The sequence below is a fragment of the Chamaea fasciata genome, unplaced genomic scaffold (genome assembly GCF_029207755.1).
Source record: "Chamaea fasciata isolate MVZ Bird 193981 ecotype frontalis unplaced genomic scaffold, bChaFas1.0.hap1 SCAF_1, whole genome shotgun sequence".
NCBI classification, from domain to species: domain Eukaryota; kingdom Metazoa; phylum Chordata; class Aves; order Passeriformes; family Sylviidae; genus Chamaea; species Chamaea fasciata.
In genome coordinates this window covers 93,400,368-93,424,397 of record NW_027094086.1, presented here as the reverse complement: position 1 = coordinate 93,424,397, position 24,030 = coordinate 93,400,368, and the positions used below count along the sequence as shown (strand labels likewise).

The 24,030-nt window shown below is 38.0% G+C and overlaps 1 protein-coding gene across 2 annotated transcripts; it reads left to right on the top strand.

The window, feature by feature from the left end:
• The first annotated feature begins 687 nt into the window (after window positions 1-687).
• On the top strand, window positions 688-23,859 carry GPLD1 (glycosylphosphatidylinositol specific phospholipase D1). Of its 2 annotated transcripts, none has more exons than XM_066189436.1 (25): window positions 688-803; window positions 3,868-3,923; window positions 4,419-4,497; window positions 7,042-7,139; window positions 7,944-8,054; window positions 8,312-8,360; window positions 8,847-8,901; window positions 9,544-9,651; window positions 10,361-10,388; window positions 10,476-10,615; window positions 11,575-11,640; window positions 11,872-11,995; window positions 12,513-12,652; window positions 13,637-13,823; window positions 14,829-14,939; window positions 15,934-16,008; window positions 16,483-16,639; window positions 18,343-18,484; window positions 19,027-19,126; window positions 19,220-19,313; window positions 19,969-20,112; window positions 20,422-20,582; window positions 20,831-20,857; window positions 20,953-21,003; window positions 22,192-23,859. In XM_066189436.1, the coding sequence occupies exons 1-25, from the start codon at window positions 707-709 to the stop codon at window positions 22,267-22,269; spliced, it is 2,478 nt and encodes an 825-aa protein (XP_066045533.1). In that variant the 5' UTR covers window positions 688-706; the 3' UTR covers window positions 22,270-23,859. The 2 variants fall into 2 exon arrangements, with proteins under 2 accessions (XP_066045533.1, XP_066045524.1); XM_066189427.1 differs by having other exon boundaries at window positions 19,936-20,112.
• The last annotated feature ends 171 nt before the right edge of the window (window positions 23,860-24,030 follow it).

The window sequence follows — 24,030 nt, the reverse complement described above, 5'->3', positions numbered from 1 at the left end:
CCGTGATAGCTGCTCAGTCTCTGGCACAAGAGCCATGCGAAGCCCCTGCCCAGTGCCACCACCTCCCTGGGGACTGGTGTGGCTGTGGCACATGCATGAAGCGTGGCTGGGAAGGGCAGGGTGCCCAGCCTCTGCAGCCAGGACTTCATGGCAGCACACTTGGCAGGAGTACTTCCCACATATCAGCTGAGCTTTCAATACTGATCATCAGACCCAGACTTAAGTGCATAATCTATCAGCTCACCAAAGGTTATGAATGTGTATTACCTGCACCTCAGGAGCTAGTGTTTTTCTATTAATACTGCTTTGGCATTTGACTTTAATTTCTTTTGTGAAATGGGATGTAGTTGCTGCAAAGCAAGCAGCAAGCACACCATGAGCTGGATAAACTCTTTGTCATGCTGTTGAATTTAACAGAAATCTCACTGCTGCTGTGCAGTGGTGCACTGATTACCCTGCTCAAATCTCAGAGATATTACAGAATTCAAGTGGGGAGAATATCCACAGTTTATTCCTTTCTTTCTATAAATTACTTTATTTGCAGTAAAAGAAAGCATTGGTATAAAATAGCCTTTCAAATTTGGCAGTCGTTTGCTTGCTGTGTCAGCAATATGCGTGAAAGAAAAGGCATGCTCCGTAACCTACGTTTCAAAGGTCACAGTGCTACTGCTCCAGGCTTCTGAAAACCACAGTTGGAGCCAGCATCATGGTTGGTCTGAACATTTGGTCTGTCTCGCTGGTTATCCTCTACCATTTTTGTCAAAGATGTATCCCGTGTGGAATTTCAACACATGTCGAAATAGGTAAGGCATGTTCAAAATGGATTTTCTTGTGTTTTGAATTTCTTGTGAAGAGAAGTAAATTCAGATTTAGCCAGAAAGCAGAGGGAGGAAAAAATGTTAAAGTAACGAGCTGTCTACATAATTTTAAAAATGTGAAAGCAGGATTAATGAGTAGTATGATTTTGGAGTTTGAAATTTTACTGGTTTTGTAAGTAAAATGCTTGAATTGACTTGGGTTGTGTATTTTTCCGTCTCCTAAGACGCAGTCATTATGTAACTGGAATGTTTTTGTCTGTGAGTCGTACACAGAGTTTGGTTTGGAGAAAGAAAAGGAATACTTTGTGCAATTCGTGGGATTGTTATGTTTAAACTAAAGAATAACACAAGTCCTTTGTGGTAACTCTGTTTACAAATCACTCTGTATTGATTGTGCCATACCTGCACAAGTAGATAAAATTCTGTAATGTGTTTATATCTGTAACTAACATGATAAAAAATTTTGTTCTGTCTCTTTCTGGTAGGTTGCTCTCTGTAGACAGAACAGCCTTAATTTGTAGAGAATGAAGGAGAGAACTGAGTGAACATCAAAATGGAGAAATATTTCTGTTTTGAATTTCTTGTTTGCCTGTGCTATTTTTAAAACCTAGTTTCTTCTGCAGTTATTGTAAGCACAAATATGAGCAGTGTGAGGTTATTCTGAAACAGCTACTCACAATAATTGACAGTTTTAATTATTCTTCTGGTTTTGTTTCTAAATCCATTGCTCAAACAGGTGGTAAAATGTAGGATGTTGCCTTTATTCAAGTAATTTTCTCAGACTTTAAGTACTGAATACATGCAACTTTGAACAATTTAAAGACTGGGATTATTCATGGTATTTGAGACTGGAGTGTGTTCCCTTGCTGAGTGTTGTACCCATGGTCAGCATCCTGGAACAATTTGCTTTTCCTAACAATGTGTCAAGAAACCTATAATAATCTGTAGGAGAAGTCACGCTGCCTGAGGTTAGGCAAGTGCACACAACTTTGCAAGCTTCCGGCTCTAATTACTGAGTATGAGCTTCTGAGGGCTTGAAATAGCAGATTTGCCAGAACAGGGTGTGTTTGGAAAAAAAAGTCTACAGAGAGAAACAAGCTTACAGATCCATCCCAAAGCAGTCTTTTTTTTTTTTTTCTTTTTCTAATCAGGGGAGCATGTTGCAGAAAACTTGTGCTAATATAATCTAATCTAATCTAATCTAATCTAATATAATATAATATAATATAATATAATATAATATAATATAATATATATTTTTATAATCTTGGTTGTCTGGGGATTTGTGTGTACACTGAACTGTTGAGTCATAGTTTACAACAAGTTTTGTCCATTTGTTGGAAAATTACACTAAACTGTGATCAGCTCTGATGCTGCTAAAATGAGTGCTTATTGTTGTTCACATAGAAGTCTATGACAATAAGTTGAGAATATTTCCAAAATTCAGACACTGAGTACTCCAGGAAAACAAAAACAAGCGAAAAAACACAACCAACCAGCCAACCAACCAACCAACAAAACAAAAAAAGAAAACAAAAAAAAAAAAAAAAAAACAAAAAAAAAAAAAAAAAAAAAAAAAACAGAACACCAAAAAACCCCCACCAAAACAAGAAAAACCACCACCACCCCAAAAATTAAAAGAACAAAGCAAAACAAAACAAAAAACAAACAAACAACAAGCCATAGGAAAGAATTCCTCTCACTCAAAGCCAGCACCAAAGAAATCCTGGACAGAATTCTGAAAGTACTTTTAAATGGCGAAAAGCCCTGCCTGTTCAGAATGTTGATCGTGTTCAGTGTGCTTGGCAGAGCTGTGTTGTGCCCTACTTGCATGGCCGTGCTGTGCAGATCTGGGTGGGGAAGCTCTTTGCCCTAGGGGTTCCTGTCAGACTTGTGAGGCTCTGTGGGACTGTGGGGATCTGGCATAAAATTCCCTTGTAAAGGTGGAGTTGTAGAACCTGGGCCCACTCGAGTAGTGAGAGAAGTGTGGGGGAGGTGTGAGGCAGAAAAAGCAAACTGCCAGACTGAGTCTCTCCCACACTGGAATCAGAGATGTGATGTGTGTAGAAATGTCTGAGCCTTAAAATTTTAGATTATTACTTATTATTTTGTTGCTGTTTCTCTTCTGGTGCAAGGCTGGTCTTTAAGGTATCGTACTTGTATAAGGATGATTTAGATTATTGGGTAAAATTCAAAGTGAAATATCATTCAAACCCCCACAGTTTTGGCTGGATCTTGTTCCAGAATAGTAATAGGAATTGTTTCGGATTTCATGGGAAGAGGTTTTTGTTTGTTTGTTTTGTTGTTTGGTTTTTTGGGTTTTTTGTGATGTGATTTATTTGGTAGGGAAAAAATTAACTTCAATCTTTGTAAATACCTTTAGAGGAAATGTTAGGTAGTTTTAGAATAGTGCTGATAGATTATACCTGGGATCAAATATTAATTAGGAGACCTCATTAAAGAAAAGAATGTCAGTTCATTTGATTCACGTGTTATGCCAACTAAATAAAGATTTTGGCAGTAAGAATATCTGCCAATTCAGTGAATAATTAGTGTTATTTACTTTGCTTACTTTTGATTTTTGTTACTTTTCATGCCTGTTAAAATTAATCAAACTGTTAAACACCCACATTGATTCCCAACATATCTTTTTCACTGTTTAAGGCAACAGTGAGGCTTGGATACAGTACAGCTAGAACTTTACGGTCCACACTTTACGTGTGCTGGGTGGGGTCCTGTCAGTTCACTGCTGTAGCTCATTTCTGGACATGGGGAGCTTATTTCCCTGTGATTTCAGTTTGGTCAGCTTGGGAGCTAGGGATTAGAGACTGAAGACGTGCCACAGAAAGAGCACTTCCTTATTAACTCCCTACGTGAGAAAACGCAGCCTCTCACAGGTGCACAGTTCTGTGAGAAATGGTGTTTCATGCACGTGGTGCTTGGTTTAGGTATGAAAATGTGGTGTCTTCTGGTTCTGCTAGTGCTTCTGACAGAACATGGGCTAGTACACAATACCTATAAATCAACACTTTGATATATTGTTTTTCAGCACATAGAGCTCTGGAATTTTTCATTAAGCATGAAGGGAGTGTTAATTATAGACAGGTAGGAAGCATACTATTGCTTAATTTTGTACACCTTTCTTCTGAATGTTTTTCTTTCTGTCTTATTGCCCTTCTTTATTATTCTCAGTAATGTGTGTGTCAGTATTGTGCCCAGAATGTATTTGCATCTTTTTTATTCAAAATAATTTGACTCCTTCTGAATATTATTACCGAAATGTAGCAATTATACCAATATCTATATATCTATATATATATACTTGGTGTGGTTTCTTGCATGTTTTCCTATCTTCTTTAGTCATGTTCTATGTGAGCAGTTGTATTAGAAGAACCAGTAGAAGGCTTTGGGAAAGCAGATTTAATAAACCTAAGGACAGCAAAATGAAAGTAAGGTTTTATGCACCACATGGTGTATTTTGCCAAGGTAATAGTTATATTTTGCTGGCTATTTAGAATGTATCTTTGATGTTGGCAGTAAAATGTGGTTTTGTGCTGTGCAATATCATTCTGATTTCTTTCCCCCCCATCCTTTCCCCAGTTATTACTAAATCACCAAGATGCTTTTCAGGCTGGGAGCATTTATCCTGATGCCTTTTATCCTCCAATCTGCAAACATGGTAAGAGAAGCTTTATAAGTCCAATGTTACAGCAACTGCATTTTTATGTGGAAATCCTACAGAATTTAGTGGGTTAAAAATGGTTATGTTGTAAGAAATGAAGTGTGGCCAAAAATGCTTTCCTGCAAAAACTATCCACCATTTTTGTTGAAGCCTTTTTGTAGAACTTTGTAATGAAATAATATATTTGAAAATGTTTTAGAAAGTAACTCTTGGGTAAATTTAACTATTTAATGGGTAGGTCATTTTGATAGAAGGATGCTGTTTGATTAAATTAGGTCAGATTACTGAGTGCAGAGAGGACAAAATGATATTTTTAAAATAAATCTTAGGGAAGGCCTAAAACTATTTCTGTATTAAAATTTATTAGGTTCTGTCAGATCAGTCAAAAAGAGGATAGGAGACTCTAAAAATCCCACAGCAACGAAATAGTGTAGGACTCACTGGGGGTGGGTGGGCAAGTGTTAATAACATCCCAGTTTATAGCCTCTTTTGCCAGAGTGCAGTCTTTTGCCTTTTACTCTTCTTGTTGGAAATTAATTCCAGTCTTAATTTTGCTGCTTTCAGATCAAATGACTGCACCACAAAATAAGCACTCTCTTGCAATAGCTGTAAAAAGTATGTCTTGACTTGCAAGCGGTCCCCTGATTTTTCAGCTCTGAAAGGTTAGCTCTCGATCATAATCAGCTTCTCCAGCAACATTAGAGCTATAAAACAGCCAGCTAGGCTTTGCTGTAGAATATTTGCCACTGCAAGAGTAAATCTGGATAGTGAGCAGTTAGCAAATAGGATAAAGAGCCTGTCCTCCAGCTACAGGCTATTAGGGTGTTTAGACAGATACCAGTTCAGGGCAGTGATAAGTACTTTGTGTGAGGATATCTGGCCTTACTGGCTTCAATATTGTTGAGATATTAGTGGAAGTTTAGAGTATTGAAGTAGCTTATTTTAGTGGGCTATGCAAATTCCATTAAATTTGAGGTGTACTTAGGATCTTTGTTTGGTTTAGAGCCAAATCACACAGTTGCAGCCAAAGTGTTCTTATTTTTCTCAGAGGTTGTCGATGCTGCCTGGTGGTTATGCCAACTAAAGGCTGCTTGGTTCATATCCTGATGTACTCAGTTCACATCCAAATCACCTCTCTGTTCTGGCATTTAATACTGGTTTTGTCTTCTGTCACTCATCGGGTCACTGGTCTCGGTTTTCTCTGCCAACTTCTTGTCCCAAACTTCAGTCTTGCTTTCCCTGTTTTCGTGACTGATGTTCTCCTGGGATTTTTTTCAGTTCCTACTTCAGCTTGGTTATATCTGTCTGCCTCGTCTTTCCCTTCTAACCGTTTTGACCTTATATCAAGTTCTCTATCTACAGTATCCAATCTTCATTCCTCACTAACATTGGAGTCCCTCTTGCCTTGTTAGAGTTGGACCACTTGTCAGCAGTCTCCTTAGTCAATATGGAAGAAATAGGTACCTCTTCAGACCTGAGCTGTTCTAACTGAGTGGGACAAGATCAAGAACAAAGCCATCCAGAACAAAGCCATGCAGACTGCCTCTTTGGACAGGAGACAAGCTTAGATATAGACGGCTACTCTGATTTTGGCCAAGCAAGTACCATCCTTCTTTTATCTAGTTTAGCTGCACTGTAAGATGGTAAGAGGACAAAAGGTAACTGAATTACCCCCAAGGTCTGCTCTCTCAGTGTTTAATCTACCCTAACATTGTGCAGTTTCACACTGCTGTGTCAACAAACACGCACTCTTCCTCCAAGAGTACTGATGGTCTGAACAATCTCCTGCCTACCTTCTTCCCCCTTAGAGAATTTAATATTGTGTGCTGCTTGATCTCTTTATGTCAACATCCCTTTGCACTTAGCTTTATGTAGGTACACAGAAAATTTTAGGCAAGGTCACTTGTATTAGATCCTACACAATTTTTTCTGCCTAAATTCAGGTGTGAGTAGTAATTGATTCTTCAAATGAAACCTGATTTTTTTCCTGCTTTCCTCCCTTTTTCTCCTCCTACACTGACTGTATCTTGGCTAGTTTGCCTTTCTATTGAAAGTGATTGTGGTGATAATGATAACATAGCCCTTCTCTGCCCTGTGGAAACTGATACTTGCCAAAAAACATGACATTTTGAGTTGGCTCCCATTCCCTACAGTTTTTCTGCTATACAAGTGGATGCATTAATTTAGTCAACAGGTTCTCTGTCAGCTCTCTTTATCTTCTCTGCTTGGGAGGCAGCTTTTCATTGTACTGTACCTACTCACAGGCACAGAGAAAAGAGCAGGCACAAAATTTTCAGATGCTTCAAGCCAAAATCATAGAAGGTAAATCTAGTATCTGTTTTGATAGGATGAATCAGATAACAGTATGCCTCTTTTGGCTCTTTTCATTAGTTGGAGTGCAAAATGTATCATCTGTCTGACATGAAATTGAACAAAAGTCTATGTGGTTTTTAATGGAGAAGACACTTTCTTTTTCTTTTTTCTATTTCATTTTTTCCCCAAAGAATAAATCAAATATTGATATAAATTTTATTGCAATAGGAATGTTCCATGGTGTGTCTGAAGACACTCACTGGTCACCATTTCTCAAAGCAAGTATTGACTACATCAGAAGGAATTATCCTCAGCCTTGGGAAGAGGTAAGAAAATTGATTAACTTTTGCTTGATTGACTTTGTTTTCAACTGTTTTCTTCACCTTCGCTTGTTGTAATTTCATCCTTTGTGAGGTGTAGAAAAAAAACAACATTTTTGTGTCTTAAAGTCTCTGCTTATGCAGGAACACTTGAAATCTTGTTTTAATCTTTACCATACAAAAAATCTACAGTTTCCATATAAAGTCTGTCAGTTTTCTCCACTGTGGTCTGGTGCTTATGATACATTTCATAGGTCCAGACTTTTAAATATGATTGGTGGTCTTGCATTCCTGTGAGATCTGGTTGAGGGTTTGCCATTTGAAAGCCAGACACCTTTTAGACTTCTCACTTGTGAAATCTTGAACTTAGTCCATATTTGCTCTTGTTAATGGTCTGTGAGCTATGTAGGAGGAAAGGAAAAACAATTTGTCAAAAGTAAACATGCAGAGGAATGTATTTCTGTCCTCTGTCTACCTACCTACCAACCATGGTGGCAGACGGAGTTCAGTCCTTGGAAGTTTATCCTCAGTCCAGAAAAACAGTTTAGTATGCATTTAACTTGAAGTATGCAAATTACCCTCACATCAACCATGTTTCTATGGCCCTGGGCTGTGTAAACTGCTTAAAGTTTCTGAAGTTACAAAAGTTAACCACAGCATCAAGCAATGAGTGGTCAGCACTTAGTCCTGGTAGCTCCTGGGTTGTAAGAGCTTCTCACTTGTATCCTTGTATAATGCACATGTAGAAAATGCTAACATTTTCTTAAAGACAGGAGTAGAATGATGGACAAGTGGATTGTTGTTGTGTAGGCTACAGAGAAGCTGGTGGCTTTCCTGTTTGGAATTGCTTCACATATGGTGACAGATGTTAGCTGGCATAGCCTGGGCATCGACCAAGGATTTCTAAAGGCCATGGGAGAAGTAAGCCTGTATTTTTTTATTTATTGATACAACTGGATTTATTGGAACAGATGGCTTCACTTTGGACTGTGGTGGGGAGGAAAGAGAAAAGCTGGAGCCCTGTTTCAGGAAGATGTTTGGAGAGACACAATATCACAAACTTCATAAGTGTGAAGCTGGTCAGGTTTGGGACCTGTATACATAAGTGTTGCTTGGAGAGTTTGTTTCTGCTCATATTAAAAGAAACAGGCAGTTCTCTTGTTTTTCTCTTTCTCCAGATTGATTTTCATGGTTCATACTCAGAAGCTCACAGTGTTGGAGATTTTGGTAATGTTTCTGTTTGCCAGTCATAGATCTTTGTATTAGAATAACTAGTTCTCTTCAAACCCATGGTGGTTGATTCTGCCTCTTGTCCTGTGCAATGCAGGAGTTAAGAACAGCTTATGGATACTGTATTCTTGCCCTCCCACATGGCTTGCAAAGCCCTGCTGTACCTGTCTTCAGGTTTCAGGAGAGGTGATGAGGCATATGGACATTTTGATTAAAGCCAAAATGCAGACCAAAGGATGCTAAGATTTGGATGGAGTCACTACTGTGATTTTAAATTGTACATTATTCTCCAGAGATACAAAATGTGCAGCATACTTTCAGGTGAACCATTTGTGTATTCTAAATATATAGCTGGAAGATCTGCCATATAAAGGCATATAGAAGAGCCAAACATAGCTTCATGCACACTGCTACCCATGACAGATACTTAACAGGTCTTCTTTGTTGGGCTATTTGGGTTTCTTTTCATTCTTTCATCCTCAGGAGGAGATGTAGTGAGTCAGTATGAGCTGGACTTCAGTTACTTGGCATCAAGTTGGTAAGATAATGAGGTTGCCTTCTTTAATATTTAATGTTTATTTTTGTGTAATATATGTTAAAATGACATATCATATCACATAATTCTGTATTAATCTGTTTTAACAAAATGCTGTCCTACATTTTTCTTTCAAAAGAAACCCTTGCAACTATTTTAAATGTTATGAGTTTGGTATTTCTTATACGCATATTTCCTGTTCCATGACATGAAAAACTGGAAGGACAGAAGAGAGTTTTATGTTTAGGAACACAGCAAAAAAGATTAAATTATTTATATCTTAAATTATAAGTTGTTGTATATAAATGGCTAGTGAAAACCTTTTGCTGAAATGTCCTAACAGCTAGTTAAATAACTCAGTTAAGTGGCAATCTCAGTGAGATTTAGTTTAAGTTTTGGAAGCTGAGGATGTGAATTCAGACAGTTTTAAAAGCATTAAAATGAGCAGAAGATTTAGATATCCACTTTTTTTTTTTTTTTCCCCTCACAGTTGCATGTGTAATCCTGGCATTCGTAAATTTTCATGACTTATATGGTCTTTTGAAATTTGAAATATTTTATAGGCTGTTGTTATTACAAGAACTGCAATCTTTTGTTGGGTGATGTGGAACATCTTTTGTTGTAATACATTCTTTTTGTTTTTAGGTATGTACCTGTCAAAGACCTAGCAGCTATTTATAAAGAATTTTATGGAAAAGAGATCATAACTGAAAGCACAATTGCTGAATGTACAAATCTGCTGTTTTTTGAACTGTAAGTTGAATATATCTGCCTGAGCTTTTGTAAGTGAAACATATGTAGGAGAAATATGATAATCATGTTTGAAATCATATTTGAAACACCTTACGCATTGATGTCAGCAAAGAAGACTCCTTCCTAGACCCCAAAATCACTAAACATCTGAACTTTTTAATGACTAGGATTCAAATTTGGAGTACTTAATGACTGTTAAATTAATCATTACACCACAGATGGTGAATCTTGGCTATTTAATGCATTTATACATCTAATGTATTTATGCCTATTTATTTGAGAACAGCTGTATCTTCAAGTACCATTGCACTGTGGTGAGTTAGCAGTATAATTATCATGCACTGAAGGAGTCTCTAGATGCATGCCTTATCTAGACTTTATGTACATTCCTTCAAATCCAAGAATAATTCAAAAGAGACTTTAGATATCTGGCAGTGTCTGGTTTTGAATATCCTAAACAACTTAGCTGTATCTTGTATTTCAGTTAATTACCAATAGTCACACAACATTTACGAAAACTGTAAATCCTTCAAAATTAAGGGCAATAAACTTTATATTGTTACTTTTTACTTTACAACTTTAAAATACATTAACAACCAACATGGGAATGTAATGATTTGTCTAGTATTTACCATATAGCACTTTTGAAAAGAACTATTTAAATAATTAAGTATTAAATGAAGCAAGTTTTATTTCTGATTTTTTTCAGGCATGGAGAAAGGCTTCTTGTTGGCAAGGTTGGTTTTCTGTTTTCTGTATAAAAATGAACATGTAGCACGGAGACGATGTGATCCATTTTACTGAGGATGTTGCCTGTCTCTTAGCTTTTTCCAACATTTGCGAGTAAATCTCCATTTCTGGTGGAGAAGTTCCATGAATATTTCCTTGGAGGAGTGGATGACATGGCATTCTGGACCAACAACATTTTTGAGCTGACGAGCCATATGCTAGAGAATGGAACCAGGTATAGTGTCTGTCCTGAGCTATGAAATGCAGTAGTCAAGTCCTGACACCCACTTAAATGTTCTTCTTAAGGCAGGATCTTTCCCAGAAGACGTGCTGAGCTTTAGATCCTCGCTTGGACAAGGGGATTTCCATGGCTGCCTTTTACCTGGGTGCACAGGATTATGCAGGCCTTAAGTTTGTATTTTTTACGTGTGCACACTCCTTTGCCCTGGCATGCCTCTGGGATGCCCAAGTGATACTTAGCAGGGAAAATTTAGGACATTCTTCAAGACAGACTCAAGAGTTTGCTTAAATGTTGCATAGCCATGCCCTGAGGTTCTGCCTGGACTGGCAATCTGAGCATGCACTTTTTGGCTGCTGCCATCAGTCAACAAAGATGTCCCTTTTGAGGAGAGGTCAGATATTTAGACTCTGCAGGCAAATAGGATTAGAAAGAGTAGGAGTATATATTCTAGTGTTTAAGCTCAGGCTTTTAGTCACAATTTCGTATTTTTATAAAAGTTTAACCCTGTACAGCTCTCTTACAAATACAACCTTTCTGTAAATAACTTTAGAAAACCAACAGTGGCAATTAATTCATCCATTTATATGGAAGATGTCTCTATTGCTATTTTGGGAAATTATATTTGAAATACGGAATGAAATACAATCTGTTACATTCTTTGTTCCAGAATGGCACTTTCATTAAAAGCGCTTTAGATTCATATATGTGCATGTTACAATATGACTCCTTCAAGAGCTCTATGAAGACATATGATACTCATACAGAACCTAATCAAGGTCATCAAATAAACATCATAGGGGTTTCTAAGGGTTATGATGATGCTCTGATTTTGATTTTCTTGAGAAAACAGATGACTTTTAACAGAAGAATCAGTAAGGATAAAAGTTGTATTTTTTAGTTTCACTTTCATTATGGTAAATTCTTTAAAGTGCATTCTGTGTATTTTTCTTTAGTGACTGCTACCTGCCTGAGAACCCTCTGTTCATAAACTGCACAAAGGAGCACAAGGACAACCACATGTAAGTATAGCTCTGATGGTTTAAAGCTTCAGTGATGAAAGGAGAGTCTTCTGCTAAATGAGCTACTGAAAATTAGAGATATTTTGGGTAATCTTTTTGTGTATAAATTAGGGATTCTTTTAGCATAAATAACTAAGTTTTGTATAAAGGAACTGGGAACCTAAGAGCAGCTTTTACCTCGAGTCATTATTTCAGTTATATTAATTCTTATCACTGCCTTCTTTATTTTAGCAGAAACAAACAATCAAAACATGAACATCACAAGAATACAACTTCTTTGCTTACAGAAACACTTGAGAAGAATATAAACTATACAGAGAGAGGAGTTCAATTCAACATACAGCCTTGGGCAACAGTAAGTGAGAAGTGACAGATGTGTCAGGTAAAATTCATCACTATAGAAAATTGTTTTTGTTTCTGTCTCAAATGCTACGTTATGGAGCAGGGTCTCTGGATATTAACAGTAGCAGACTTCTTCATGGACATTCCGGTACCATTGTTAATCTATATATGTACATCATAAATACTCAATTTTTAAACTTTGCTCATTGTATAGTGAAGTTAGAACAAATCCTGCAATGCCAAAAATGACAACATATATATTTAGTATTTACATTTTACAGACATATGATAGCTTTTTTGGGTTAAGAACTCCCAGCAAAGCATGGCAGTGAATGATTAGTAGTGCTCCCTTTCGAGCATACAGATTTTTGTCTTTCTAAAATGGTGCTTATGATCTGAGTCAAACTCCTCTTAAATCCCGGTGGTGATTTCCATTGTTGGTGACTTGATTTTTGAGGTGTCCCAAAACATTGTGGAGTTTCAACCTGTGTTTTAACCACTGTTGTGTCCCTTTATTGTTTTTATTTCAGAAATCTCTCCACTTGATAAACCATGCTTTTAAAACTAACGTCTGGAGAGCATTAGGAACTACACATCAGAAATCTTCTAAGCACATCTCCAAGCCAGCAGCTTCATATTTTCTGACTTCACCCTATGCTAGGCTTGGATGGTTGGTAATTTCTTTCATCCCACCTTCTTCTTTATTTCTGAAAATTTTGAGTACCTACCAAGATATTATTGTTAGTCTTTTGGATACTCTTCAAAGGTGACAGTGCAAATCAACTAGTGGTACAAATCTGAGAGAATGGCTTACACTGTATGTCCAGAACAGCAAGTTAACTCATAAGATTTTTTTTCCAGATGTTGATTAAGCTCAGAATGGAAGGAACCAACATTAGATCTAACATTGGCTCTAGTTCTGAACAGAAAAGGGTCATTGCTATCCTTTTTTGATTGCTGGATGATGTTTGCGCAAAATTAATCATCTGTCATGAGTTGATGACCGATGATGTCTAGTGAGACTTCTTGGAAATACTCTAGACTAGTAGATAGATTCAGGACACAGAGAGGCATATTCTCTCTCCTTGCCCATAAGGTTCTACCTTGACCTGCTACAAAGAAGACTAAAAAAACAGATTTCCATTCCTGCTTATCTACCTTCCCTTATTCTGTCTCGAATTTTGGGTTTTATTCTTGAGTTTACTTCACACTGGCTAAATTAACAGTAATTAGTTCTTTCCATGTTCCCTCTCTAAACTCCAACATGTTACTGAGATCTGTGATCCTTCTGCTTATCTCTTGTTAAGTCCATCAATTAAATCAGATGTTCAGTTTAAAAGATACTTAATTTCTTTTTTTCTGTGTTCTTTGTCAATATGCAAGCGGTCCTTTTTCATGCTCCTTGCTCTGATTGCTCTCAGTCAGTAAACAGCAGTTTCTACAGATCTCGGTTGCATTGATGGAAGATGATTCTTCTGGTTTCACTTAATTCAAGAAAACACAAATAAATATATGATATAAAACATGCTGTATAGATCTTTACAAAACAATATGGGGAAGCACAGGTGCTGGTTTATCTGAATTATGGGGTTTTTTTCCACTAATGTTGTAGTAGTCTGGAAATACTGATTTTGTTGACTTCCTTGCTGTACAGGGCACTGATCTCAGCTGACCTAAACCAGGATGGATATGAAGATCTGGTGGCTGGAGCACCAGGGTACAGCACCATGGGCCATATTCAGACAGGAAGGGTGTATGTGGTCTATGGCAATCAGTCAGGTTTGCCCCCAGAGGACATGGACCTGGATGGGAAAGCTGACCAAATACTACAGGGTCATCAGGTAAGGGGTCAAGGCAGATATTTGTCAGTTAATTTTTTTTTGCCTAAAAATTGGTGAGTTTTGAATGAGCAGTGGTATCATTAATGTGTATGAGTATTATTCCTGAGACACTCCTGATGTCATATGATGGCATATGCTTTTCAAGGAAAATAATCATTATTAAAGTCCCAGGAACAATTGAAGTGATGGTGATCTGTAGGTTCACTTCCATTACTGTACCAGATAAGTGAGTATTAGACCATAAAGTGCCCTTAAACAAAACTCAGGTTGTGTCTCTGTAAATCACAGTATAGCTCATTCTGGTCCCTGCATTTAAGAAAATATTGTGTTTCCTGTCCTTTTAAATCTAAAATTATTAATTTGATATGTTTTAATTCCTTTGAGGCTACATTTCTTCATTAATTGATAACTTCTCCCCAAATAATTTTGTCTGTAGTAGGGGTATTGGAGAAAAAAAAAAAAAAAAAAAAAAAAAAGAAAAAAAAAAAAAAAAAAAAGAGAGAGAGAGAGAGAAAACTGATTTGACATGAATGGGGCCGGTTTGTAACCAAGAAGTAGGAGCAAATGATCCTTTTGAGTGTTAAATATGATCCTCTGTAGAAAATACCTTTATTCAGAATGAAAATAATAGGGAGAAATGAGATACATTTCCTTTTAATTTGTTTCAGTGGTTATAAATGGTGGATTAACAGCTGCTGTCTTCTTACAGAGTGTTTTAGTGGTTCCCAGTCATAATACTGTCAACAGAAAAGACCATAAACTTAACATCAGTGGTGCACTGGACTCAGAAGAGGAAATGGCAAGCAGCACCCTATTATATTCAATTGTCCTTCATTTTACACAGTTGACTTTGAATTAGTGTACAATCATGGGGTTTATTACTTAGAAGAAAAAAAATGTTTGGATAGACTTTTGTTGTCTGTTTCCAGTTCTTCCCTGTGCAAATGTACATTTGGTTTTCATGGTTTTGACTTGAAAACATGAGAGCAATCCCTTTTCTTTTAGCCTTCAGGAAGATTTGGTTCTGCCTTGGCAGTCCTGGACTTCAATGAGGATGGAGTGCCAGATCTCGCAATTGGAGCACCTTCTGTGGGATCTCAGTTTCTTACGTACAATGTAAGCTACAAACATGGGTTTGTTGTTCTTTTAAAACTCTCCAAACTGAGTTTTTTTATTGATACATATTTTTTTAAGACATTTAAATGAAAAAGAACATTTCTGTCGTTGCTCAAGGTGACACTGTAATTTAAACAGAAGCTTATACCCTTTGTGGGTACTTTGACTAGAACAATGCCAGCTACCTGTATTTCTCTTTCAGTGGCCTTTTTGTGCATTAGAAATCCAAACCAGATTGCAACTTGGCAGCATTGATATGCTGGAAATGTAAGGGGCCTTTCATGAAATACAAATGTACCCTTTTTGTTTAGGAACAGAGAGTCTGGAATGGATCTCATGGTCAATGAGCTTTGTCATATGCTGTCACAAGGCCAACAAATGATAGCTAAAATATGATATGAACACAAACACACTTGCTAAAATAATCAAGTCACAGAGGCTTAATGGCTTACAGCCTATCAGATAAGCCTGTGTAATGGTCCCTGAGTATTTTTAGACCATGCAAACTGAGGGGTAAAATGTTTTGATTTAAACGATAAACATTAAGCTTAAAACTCTTCAGAATTTTAGATACTAATTTACCTGTCTGACTAAGAATTAAGTTGCTTTTCTTTAGACTCACCACTTGGAAAATTGTGTGCATCTGTTGTGCCCAGCACTGTTTGCCATTGCATTAAATAATATTTATCAAAATTTGAGCCATCTGAACATGTGTATTATGAGTAAAAGTATACTGCCCTTGTTCCTTACTCACAGTATGATGAAAATGTACTTCTCTACTTTGTTGCTTGGCTACAGCAGTACCCATTACCCATGGATATTCTTAGGTTTGGGATGGGAAAGAAAGTATTACGGGAACGCTCTGAGAGGGAAAATGAAGTTGCATAAATAGCCCTTGCAGAACTGTTCCACTCCTTGTGATTGGCCTTGGATTTAAAACTTGATACCGACCTGCAGGTGCTCTCATGCCTTATTTTCTTCTTCTGCTGTTTAGGGTGCTGTGTATGTCTACTTTGGAACTGAGGGAAGAGGCTTGGCACCTCAGCCAAACGTTACCATAACTTGTCAGGTATATTGATAATGTAATGTCCTGTTTATACTGTCCGGTTGGCCAGGCTAACACAGGGCTACACAGGCATGAGGTGAAATAAAGGGGAAAAGAGCTTATGGGCTTAAAAAAAGAATATTAAAATTCAACTTATCATTGCAAAGAAATTTAGACTGATGGGGATGGAGCAAGCAGGTGCTTGTTTAGATGGATTGTATTTGGGAAAGACATTTATACCCCAGTGCAGGAAGGCAGCAGGGTGAATAGAAAGGTGCATAGCCCTCAAAACAAAACAAAACAAAACAAACCAAACAAACAAAAAGCCACCAAAAAACCCAAACCAAACAAAAAACCAAAGAAAACGAAACTGAAGCCAGGGAGTGGGAGGGTAATTTGGTCAGAAGCAAAGTTAGCTCTTTAGAATTAAGTTGGTCTCTTTTGCTACAGAATTGATGGTTTCAGTTCTATTTCAGGCTTAAACTAACTTTATTGCAGTATTCCTACTGTAATCTTGGATGGTCCCTCCTGGCAGCTGATGTTGATGGGAATGGAAATGCTGATCTGGTTGTGGGCTCTCCATATGCACCCGGTAGTGGGAAGCAGAGAGGATTTGTGGTTGCATTTTACTCTCATTTCAACAGGAGTGATCAAGGTAATATTTGTTGAGTAAATTAACCCTCCCATAGTTTATGTGACCGGTTATTTGTTCCTAAGTAATCATGGCATTAGTCAGGTCTTAAGTGATCTCAAAGGATGTCCCTCCTACTCAATAAGCTGTGAAGCCAGACCAAAGTGCTCAGGGCTTTGTGCAGTTGCATCTTAAAACCTCCAGTGATAGAAATTGCATGGCCACTCTGGACAGCTGTTCTACTTCTTGGCAGTTCTCATAGGGGTCTCCTGTTACAGCTAGTATGAACCTTTCTTGTTTCAGTTTATGTTCATTGTCTGTTGTCCTCCCACCATGCATAGTGACCTTATAGGCATAGAAAGCATGGAACACCGCTAAATTTGCTCCAGTTTGTCAACATCTTTCCTGTTATGGAGCAATGTATTATAGGTGTGATCTAGGGAACAATTGCTTCTCTCAATCTCTTTGCCATGCTCCTGCTTACACAGTCTGAGGCACTGTTGGCTCTCTGCTGTCAGAGCCTCACACTCAGCTCTTTGCCCACCAGGATCTCCAAGGCCTTTTCCACATGACAGCTCCTAAGTCAGTCTGTCCCCAGTTGTATCAGTTCAAGGCATCTCCTTTCCCAGGGTCAGGCTTTGCATTCGTCCTCACTGAATTTTGTGAGGTTCCTGTCAGTCTGTTACTTCAGCCTGCCCATGTGCCTTTGAATGGGACCACCCCCTGCAATCTCCTGTTATCTGCCAGCTTCACAAAAGGGCATCTTGTTGCCTTGCCTAAATAATTTATAATAGAGTGTCCAACAGGACGAGTCAAAGAATTGATCCCTGAAGGCACTCCACTTGTTACAGGCATTCAGAGAACAACACATGGTTCTCTGCGCATGTCAGACAAGAAAAAAACCCAAGGTTTTCCCATCTGGTTTTCTGTCCATCCAAATTTCGATGTCCCAGCTTGGTTGCAAGAACAATTGTGGGAAACTGTTGAAAACCTTGCTAAAGCAGTGGATTCAACTATGTACTGTGAGTCCAGTGTAGGCTCACTGCTCTTTCTTGGAAAACTGCAAATGAAGCTCAACAAATGAGTCTTCATAATTCTGTATATTCCTTCATGTGGCTAAAGAGGAATGCTACAAGTGAATACAGTTAATGAGTAAAGGTGATGAAGTTTCTAGTGAATGAGGGAGGAAATGTCATATATGGAACTAAATAATAAAGCATGGGCAGCTTTGTCAGAATCATGCAATTGAGATTTACAATAATGCTTAATTGTTGCAGTTTATTCTAATTCATGTAAAATTAGAAACCACAAGAACATGGGTTTCAAAAGACTGCTAACTGACATTTTTGTAAAACCAAAGTACGGAATGAGTTATTTAAATTATAGCCAGAATGATCTGAAGCTCTCTCACCTAGCACCCTTGAAGAATTACAAGTTCTGATAAACTGTAAGTAGTTTAGGGCAGGCTCAAGTGGTAGCTTTCATGTACTTAATGCAGGCTATTGGAAGGATTGACAAATGGGCTGTGTCAAATGAAAGCTTTCGCCAGCCAGCAGAGGTGCAGGGTGAGCAAGCAAAGTCAACAACCACTGATGCCGTGTCATGGTCAGTGTAACTTTGCATAGAGAAACTTGCTGTTGTAGGATGCATCAGTGGAGGATTGCAGGTGGGTTTTTCAATGCCAGGGTACACCAAGATTTAACTCATATTTTTTTCTGGTCTCTCAGGACTTCTGTCAGTACAGGATGCCAACTGGAGGGTGGAAGGGGAAGAAAACTATGCTTGGTTTGGATTTTCACTTGCCAGCTGCCAGCTGGAGAACGTGACATTAATGCTGATTGGTAGCCCTACATGGAAGACTTGTTCTAGGTGTGTTGCATGTGACAGCTTGCTGTCTTCTCCACTCTGCTCTACTTCTGCAAGGTTTAAGATTTGCAATGGATTAGATTTCCAGCTTTTTAGGAAGTTTCTTTTTGTTCTGCTTAGAATATTTATATTACATTAATATTTTTATGTTTTCACCCTTCCTTATGAAGACAAGGGTTATTAGACCCTCTTTAGGGCAGGTCTTTGTTATTTAAAGACACCTAAGAATTTCTTGAGTTTCCTTGGGGAGGGAGAGGGATCACAAAAAGGCTGATGGATAAGTGTGCCTTAAATAACCATATGGATAACTCTTACTTTGAGATCGCATTTTTAAATGCAAATTGAACATAAAGATGTATTGGATGATAAAAAAGTGGATAGACAGACCGAGTCTGTGCTCTAAGTATTGTGTAATTAGAACAAATATGGGAATTACTAAAGTAGATTTCTAGAATTTGTCAGGCAGTATTATTCCAAAGTAAAAGGGGAGAACATGTACAATTATATGTTTTTACATACAAATTTATTTTGCATTGTATTTCAAGCTGCAATCCCCTCTTGCCGGACGTCAGACAGAGTGTTGGGAAGGTATACGGGTATAATCCACCAAGTACAAAGCGCTGGTTTGAGATAACTGGAGACAAGGTAGGGTTGCTTCTTTAGTATGGGACCTTGTGAATAATTTGAAATAAAGTGGCATTCTGTAGAAATTACATAGGTGTTTTAAAAATCTAACAGGAGATGGGCAGAATGGGTTTGTCTCTGGCCTGTGGTGTGCTGTCTGTGGCCGGGAACACAAGGAAAGTTTTGGTGGTGGGTGCACCTACTGCAGGTATGTCTTGAAAATTTGAGACCATTTCTGCTTTAGGATGTTTGTTTCTGCATGACTTGAGGAGAGATACAATGTTTAAGGGAAAATGGACCTTTAAATTGCCATGTAATTAAAAAAAAATAGAAATCACTGTAATCACCTGTATTGGCTTATATGTAGAATCCTCTCTACTGTGTCTCGAGTGGGTCTTTTTCCTTCCTTAAAATGGGCTTAACAGCATTACTACTTTGCATTTTTTATATAACAGTGATTTTCTAGTAGACTGCCTATTTATCGGAATTGAAACAAGACAGTATTTTGTCTTCACTCTGGCCGTAGACAGTAAGAAACTGAGGATGTCAAACTGCAGAAGTCTAACTTGAATGCATTTCTCCCCTGGTACTGTGACTAAAAGATTTTTTTTTCCTATGCTAATTAGTGTTAATTGCATATAATTGTTGATGTTATTTGATCCATTATATTAACTTTGTCCATTTTATGTAATACCAGTATTACCTATAATTGTAAGTATTAAACCTGAGTTCCTATGTCTTACGCTCAATATCTGTGTTTTGTTGTGGTTTTTTTGTTGTTGTTTTTTTTTTGTTTGTTTGTTTTTTGTTTGTTTTTTTTTTTTCCCCAGACAGCCTGTCTAGGATTTTATTTATATCCTCAGTGCTGCATCAAGCTGGACTGGCTCTGGTATATGACCTGTCAAACAGCACCAAGCCTTCTCTGCTGAGTGCATTCAGTGGAGACAGGAGGTTTTCTCGTTTTGGAGGAGACATATACTTAAGTGATCTGGATAGCGATGGGCTAGGTAAAGCTTGATGAATTTCAACCAGAAATGAAGTGTTTAACTTTTGGCAACAGGAAAATTAGTCACCTACATATTAATAGAAGTGCTAAACACAATCTGTTTTCTCAATTGAATTGTTCCAGTATTCCATTGTGCCTTACAAAAAGGCCTCTCTAAAATCCCAAGCAACTCAATCAGAAATTGAAACATTTTAGTTGCCATCATTAATAGGAACTGTGGCATTTAGAGGCATATAAATGCCAGCTCTCCCGTGTTGGTCTACCATTAATTGACTTCTGCTGTTTTATGTCCTCTTTGTAATATATGCAGATGAAATGATTGTGGCATCCCCACTGCGATCTAATGGTGTCACCTCAGTCCTATCTGGTGCGGCTGCTGGCCGTGTTTATATTTACAATGGCAGACAGGCATCCTCGGGGAATGTGACAGGCCACTGCACATCATGGACATCTCCCTGTCCTGAGGACTGGGTAAGAATACATGAAAGTGAATTCTGGACCTAAGTTTAGAATGACAACTAATTAATTATATCCAGTACAAATATCAAGTGTGCTCTGCCTTGGTTCCAGAAAACGAAAGGTTTTCTCAGGTTTCTGAATCTCTGCAGTTTGGCTCCTCCTGTTTGTTCTTAAATTACTTAGCTGTTTAGGAGCCAGGGTTATCATACTGGTCTTCTACTCTCTTCCATTGACTTTTTTTTTTTTTTCCTCTTCTTTAGGCACAGTATGTCCTGATTTCTCCTGAGGTAAGTAAGTAACCAGAAAATGAACTACTGAGAGAAACTAAAAAGTCCTACTTAAAAATACCTAGCAGCATTATAACCAGAGTGTTATTTTACAGGAACTATCAAGATTTGGGAGTTCAGTTACCACTGTGAAATCTGAAAGAAAGGTGAGAAAAATTACTGTGGTTGGTTGTTTCGTAACATCTTTCTACCTCACTTGCATATACTAGCTAACATCTCACATGTATCTTACACATTTTCAAGTCTTAAGTTCTTTACATAGTTAATTAAGCCAGTCTTTGAACCAATAATTAAACCCATTTTAGGGATTGATAAGCTATGGAGTTGCCAAAGTTTTGACACCTAAATTAAAAAAAATTAATCACTTTAAAGCAGCCTGAATTCTAAACTGCTTAGGAATATACTGAAAGGTTCCATGGGAAATGCAGCATAGGTGCCTCCCAGCTTTACTGCTCATGCCAAACTGTATGCAAACTGAATGCTCAGCTGTGGAGCAAACCAGGAACCCAAAACCACCCCTCTCATTTAGTCTTTACAGGCTTGCTGTCCTGGCTATCTCCTGCAGTGAACGCCATTCATAAGTCTTGTGTTTCTAAGCACAGAGGTCCAGTTCCTTCCTACCTGACTGATTTAGGATGTGTTTGTGTACCTGTTTTTGCTTTGCTTCCCTCAGATGCCCATTTGTTTACCAAACACCAATTGCTACATTTTTATGATGCACTGAGAAGCCTTTTTTTCATCTGGAAGGTTACTTAGTGCTTGTTCAGCTGAGTTCCAATGTTCTGGTCACTCTAACATCACCTCCATGAGGACTGGGGTTCTCTGTGTGAGTACAAAGGAAGCCTCAGTACCTGGCTGAGGAGGTCTTCAGCAAATGCTGTTTGACTTCTTGCATTAAAACATGCAGTGGGGGAACACCTGGAAATTATTCTCTGTTAGATTAGGGTGCATAATCCAACACCTGAAACACAAGCACTGCTACGTGCAAGTGAGCCCATTCTCCAAGCAGTTGTGTTCTGTTGCTACAGCACCATCTAGTCCACACTCCTGCTTCATCCCTATTGATCTGAGCCCTGAGAAGCAGTTTGTATGGCCAAGAGACTAATTTAATTTGGTTCCAGCTTGCTCCAGTTCCCCAAATGATAACCAGATAACTATTTGCTGAACAATTTTCTTAACTGCTAGTCTGATGAGACAGGCTCTCTCATTTCCCATCACATTTTTCTATATGACACTAATGACATGGTCAAAATCCACGAGGGAAGCTTAAGGCAGCAATTGCCTTAAGGCACCTGCAGTTGCATTTTGCTAACCTTTGCTCTTTGTCTCTGCAGAAACAAGTTGTAGTGGCAGCAGAGAGAAGTTCTGCGAAAGCTCGACTTGGTGGAAGGCTTTTTGTCTACTCACTCTAGAAGTTCACAATAGCCTTGAAGACACACCTGGTCTTCTAGTGAAGAATCTCTTGTAATATTTGTGCTACTTTCCTGAACTCACACAAACCAACATACAGTGGCAGCAAGGTTTTGCTGAATTATGTGGTGGGCAGCAGCATCGCTTATCTAGAACAGGCAAGCTGGTCTGAAAACCTTTCAGAGGTTGAAATGAGCAGGCAGCTGCATTTTTGGTACTATTTGGCTGTATAAGGAATGTTCAGTGGTCACCTTCTTTACTGGCCAGATTTGAGTATCTGCTTGACAAAACTAGGAAACTGCAGCACAGCATGTACAATTCCTTACATACTGTGATAAAGATCAGGATTCTAAGTTATGTAAAGTTACTGTCAAAATAATAGGCATAGATAGCAGGGGCAGCTTTAAGACTGACAGAAAGGTGGGTGCTGATGAACAGAACTGTGTGTCTCTCTCCTCTCTCTCAAGTCTTGAGGCCTGCATTGAGGGTGTAGCACAGCTCAGATCTCCCAGGGAAAAAAGAACAAGCAAGACTGATGAAGTTTTAGGAAAAGATTTTGCAATTTGGCTGATTATACTCTGACATCCTTTCTGCTTTTGTGTAAAATTCCATGACCATGGTAACATAGAGTTGTTAATGGCTTTTATTGTTAACAGTATTGTCTTTAACTAATTAGCACTAATTTTGTATGATGCAGGTCTATTAAACAACATGAGCAGCAGAATGTGTTGATAGTATTCTTACCAATGCTAGTCTGTAGACACACGTATGTGTTTTCTCTCTCTTGCCTCCTTCACACAGGCAAGCATTATTTTTTATTTGAAATAAAATTGCACAGAATTCTGAAGGTCATACGCCAAAATTAAACACCTCAACTTACCTTAGAATTCCTAGGAATTCTCTCTCAAGGGTGACATTTTAAACAAATCAAAAAAGGCAAGGTGAACATTAGCTTGAGGTACAATGCATTCTGGTATCTATTTTGAGGACTTGCCCAAATAGCAAAACACTTTTAAAAAGAAGTTAATTCTGACCTTCATGAAAGAAGTAACTGGATACAACTGGGATTGCAGTACTTATATTACAAATTTGTTAACTGTGGTATGAGGCAAAACATGAAGTGTGCTTTTAAGGGCAGAATAAAGGTTTTCTCTTCAAATAAAAGTTGACAAAAGCAGTATGTTCTGTAGCCATTCCATTCTGAACATGCATTCTTCACTGGCTTTGTTCTGTGTACGACCTCCATGTAATTTTATTGCACTTGACTGCATTTTGATTACTTGAATTGTAAGAAAAACTTTAGACATTTGCATATGTCTATAGAGATAAAAAGCAGTCTTGTAGAACATGTCTTTCGCTCCATGTTTTTATTGTGCTTTGAGTCAGCTATGAACAGGTAAAGAGTCAAAAGGAGTTCACAGAAGCCTCCCTGCAAAAAAGCTTACAAGAAAGCCTCCCAAACAGCTGCACCAACATGTATCAGTTCTGGCCTAAAGCAATTACAGCTCATTTGAAAACATCAGCACCCATCTCCCTTCAAACGGACATTTCTGGGGTTTATCAGCCGAGGTATGTAAGCCATTGTTTTTTTCCATTGGATTTCTCAGTTTGGAGATTTTTTACTACTTTACCTGATAAGCCTAAAGGCTGCAGAAAAAAAAAAAAATCAGCTAAAAACTTCAAAAGCATTACAAGCCCTATTATCTTTCTCACCTTCTCATGCCATTAGAATTTGTACTTGAAGTCACATACAGAAGAACTGT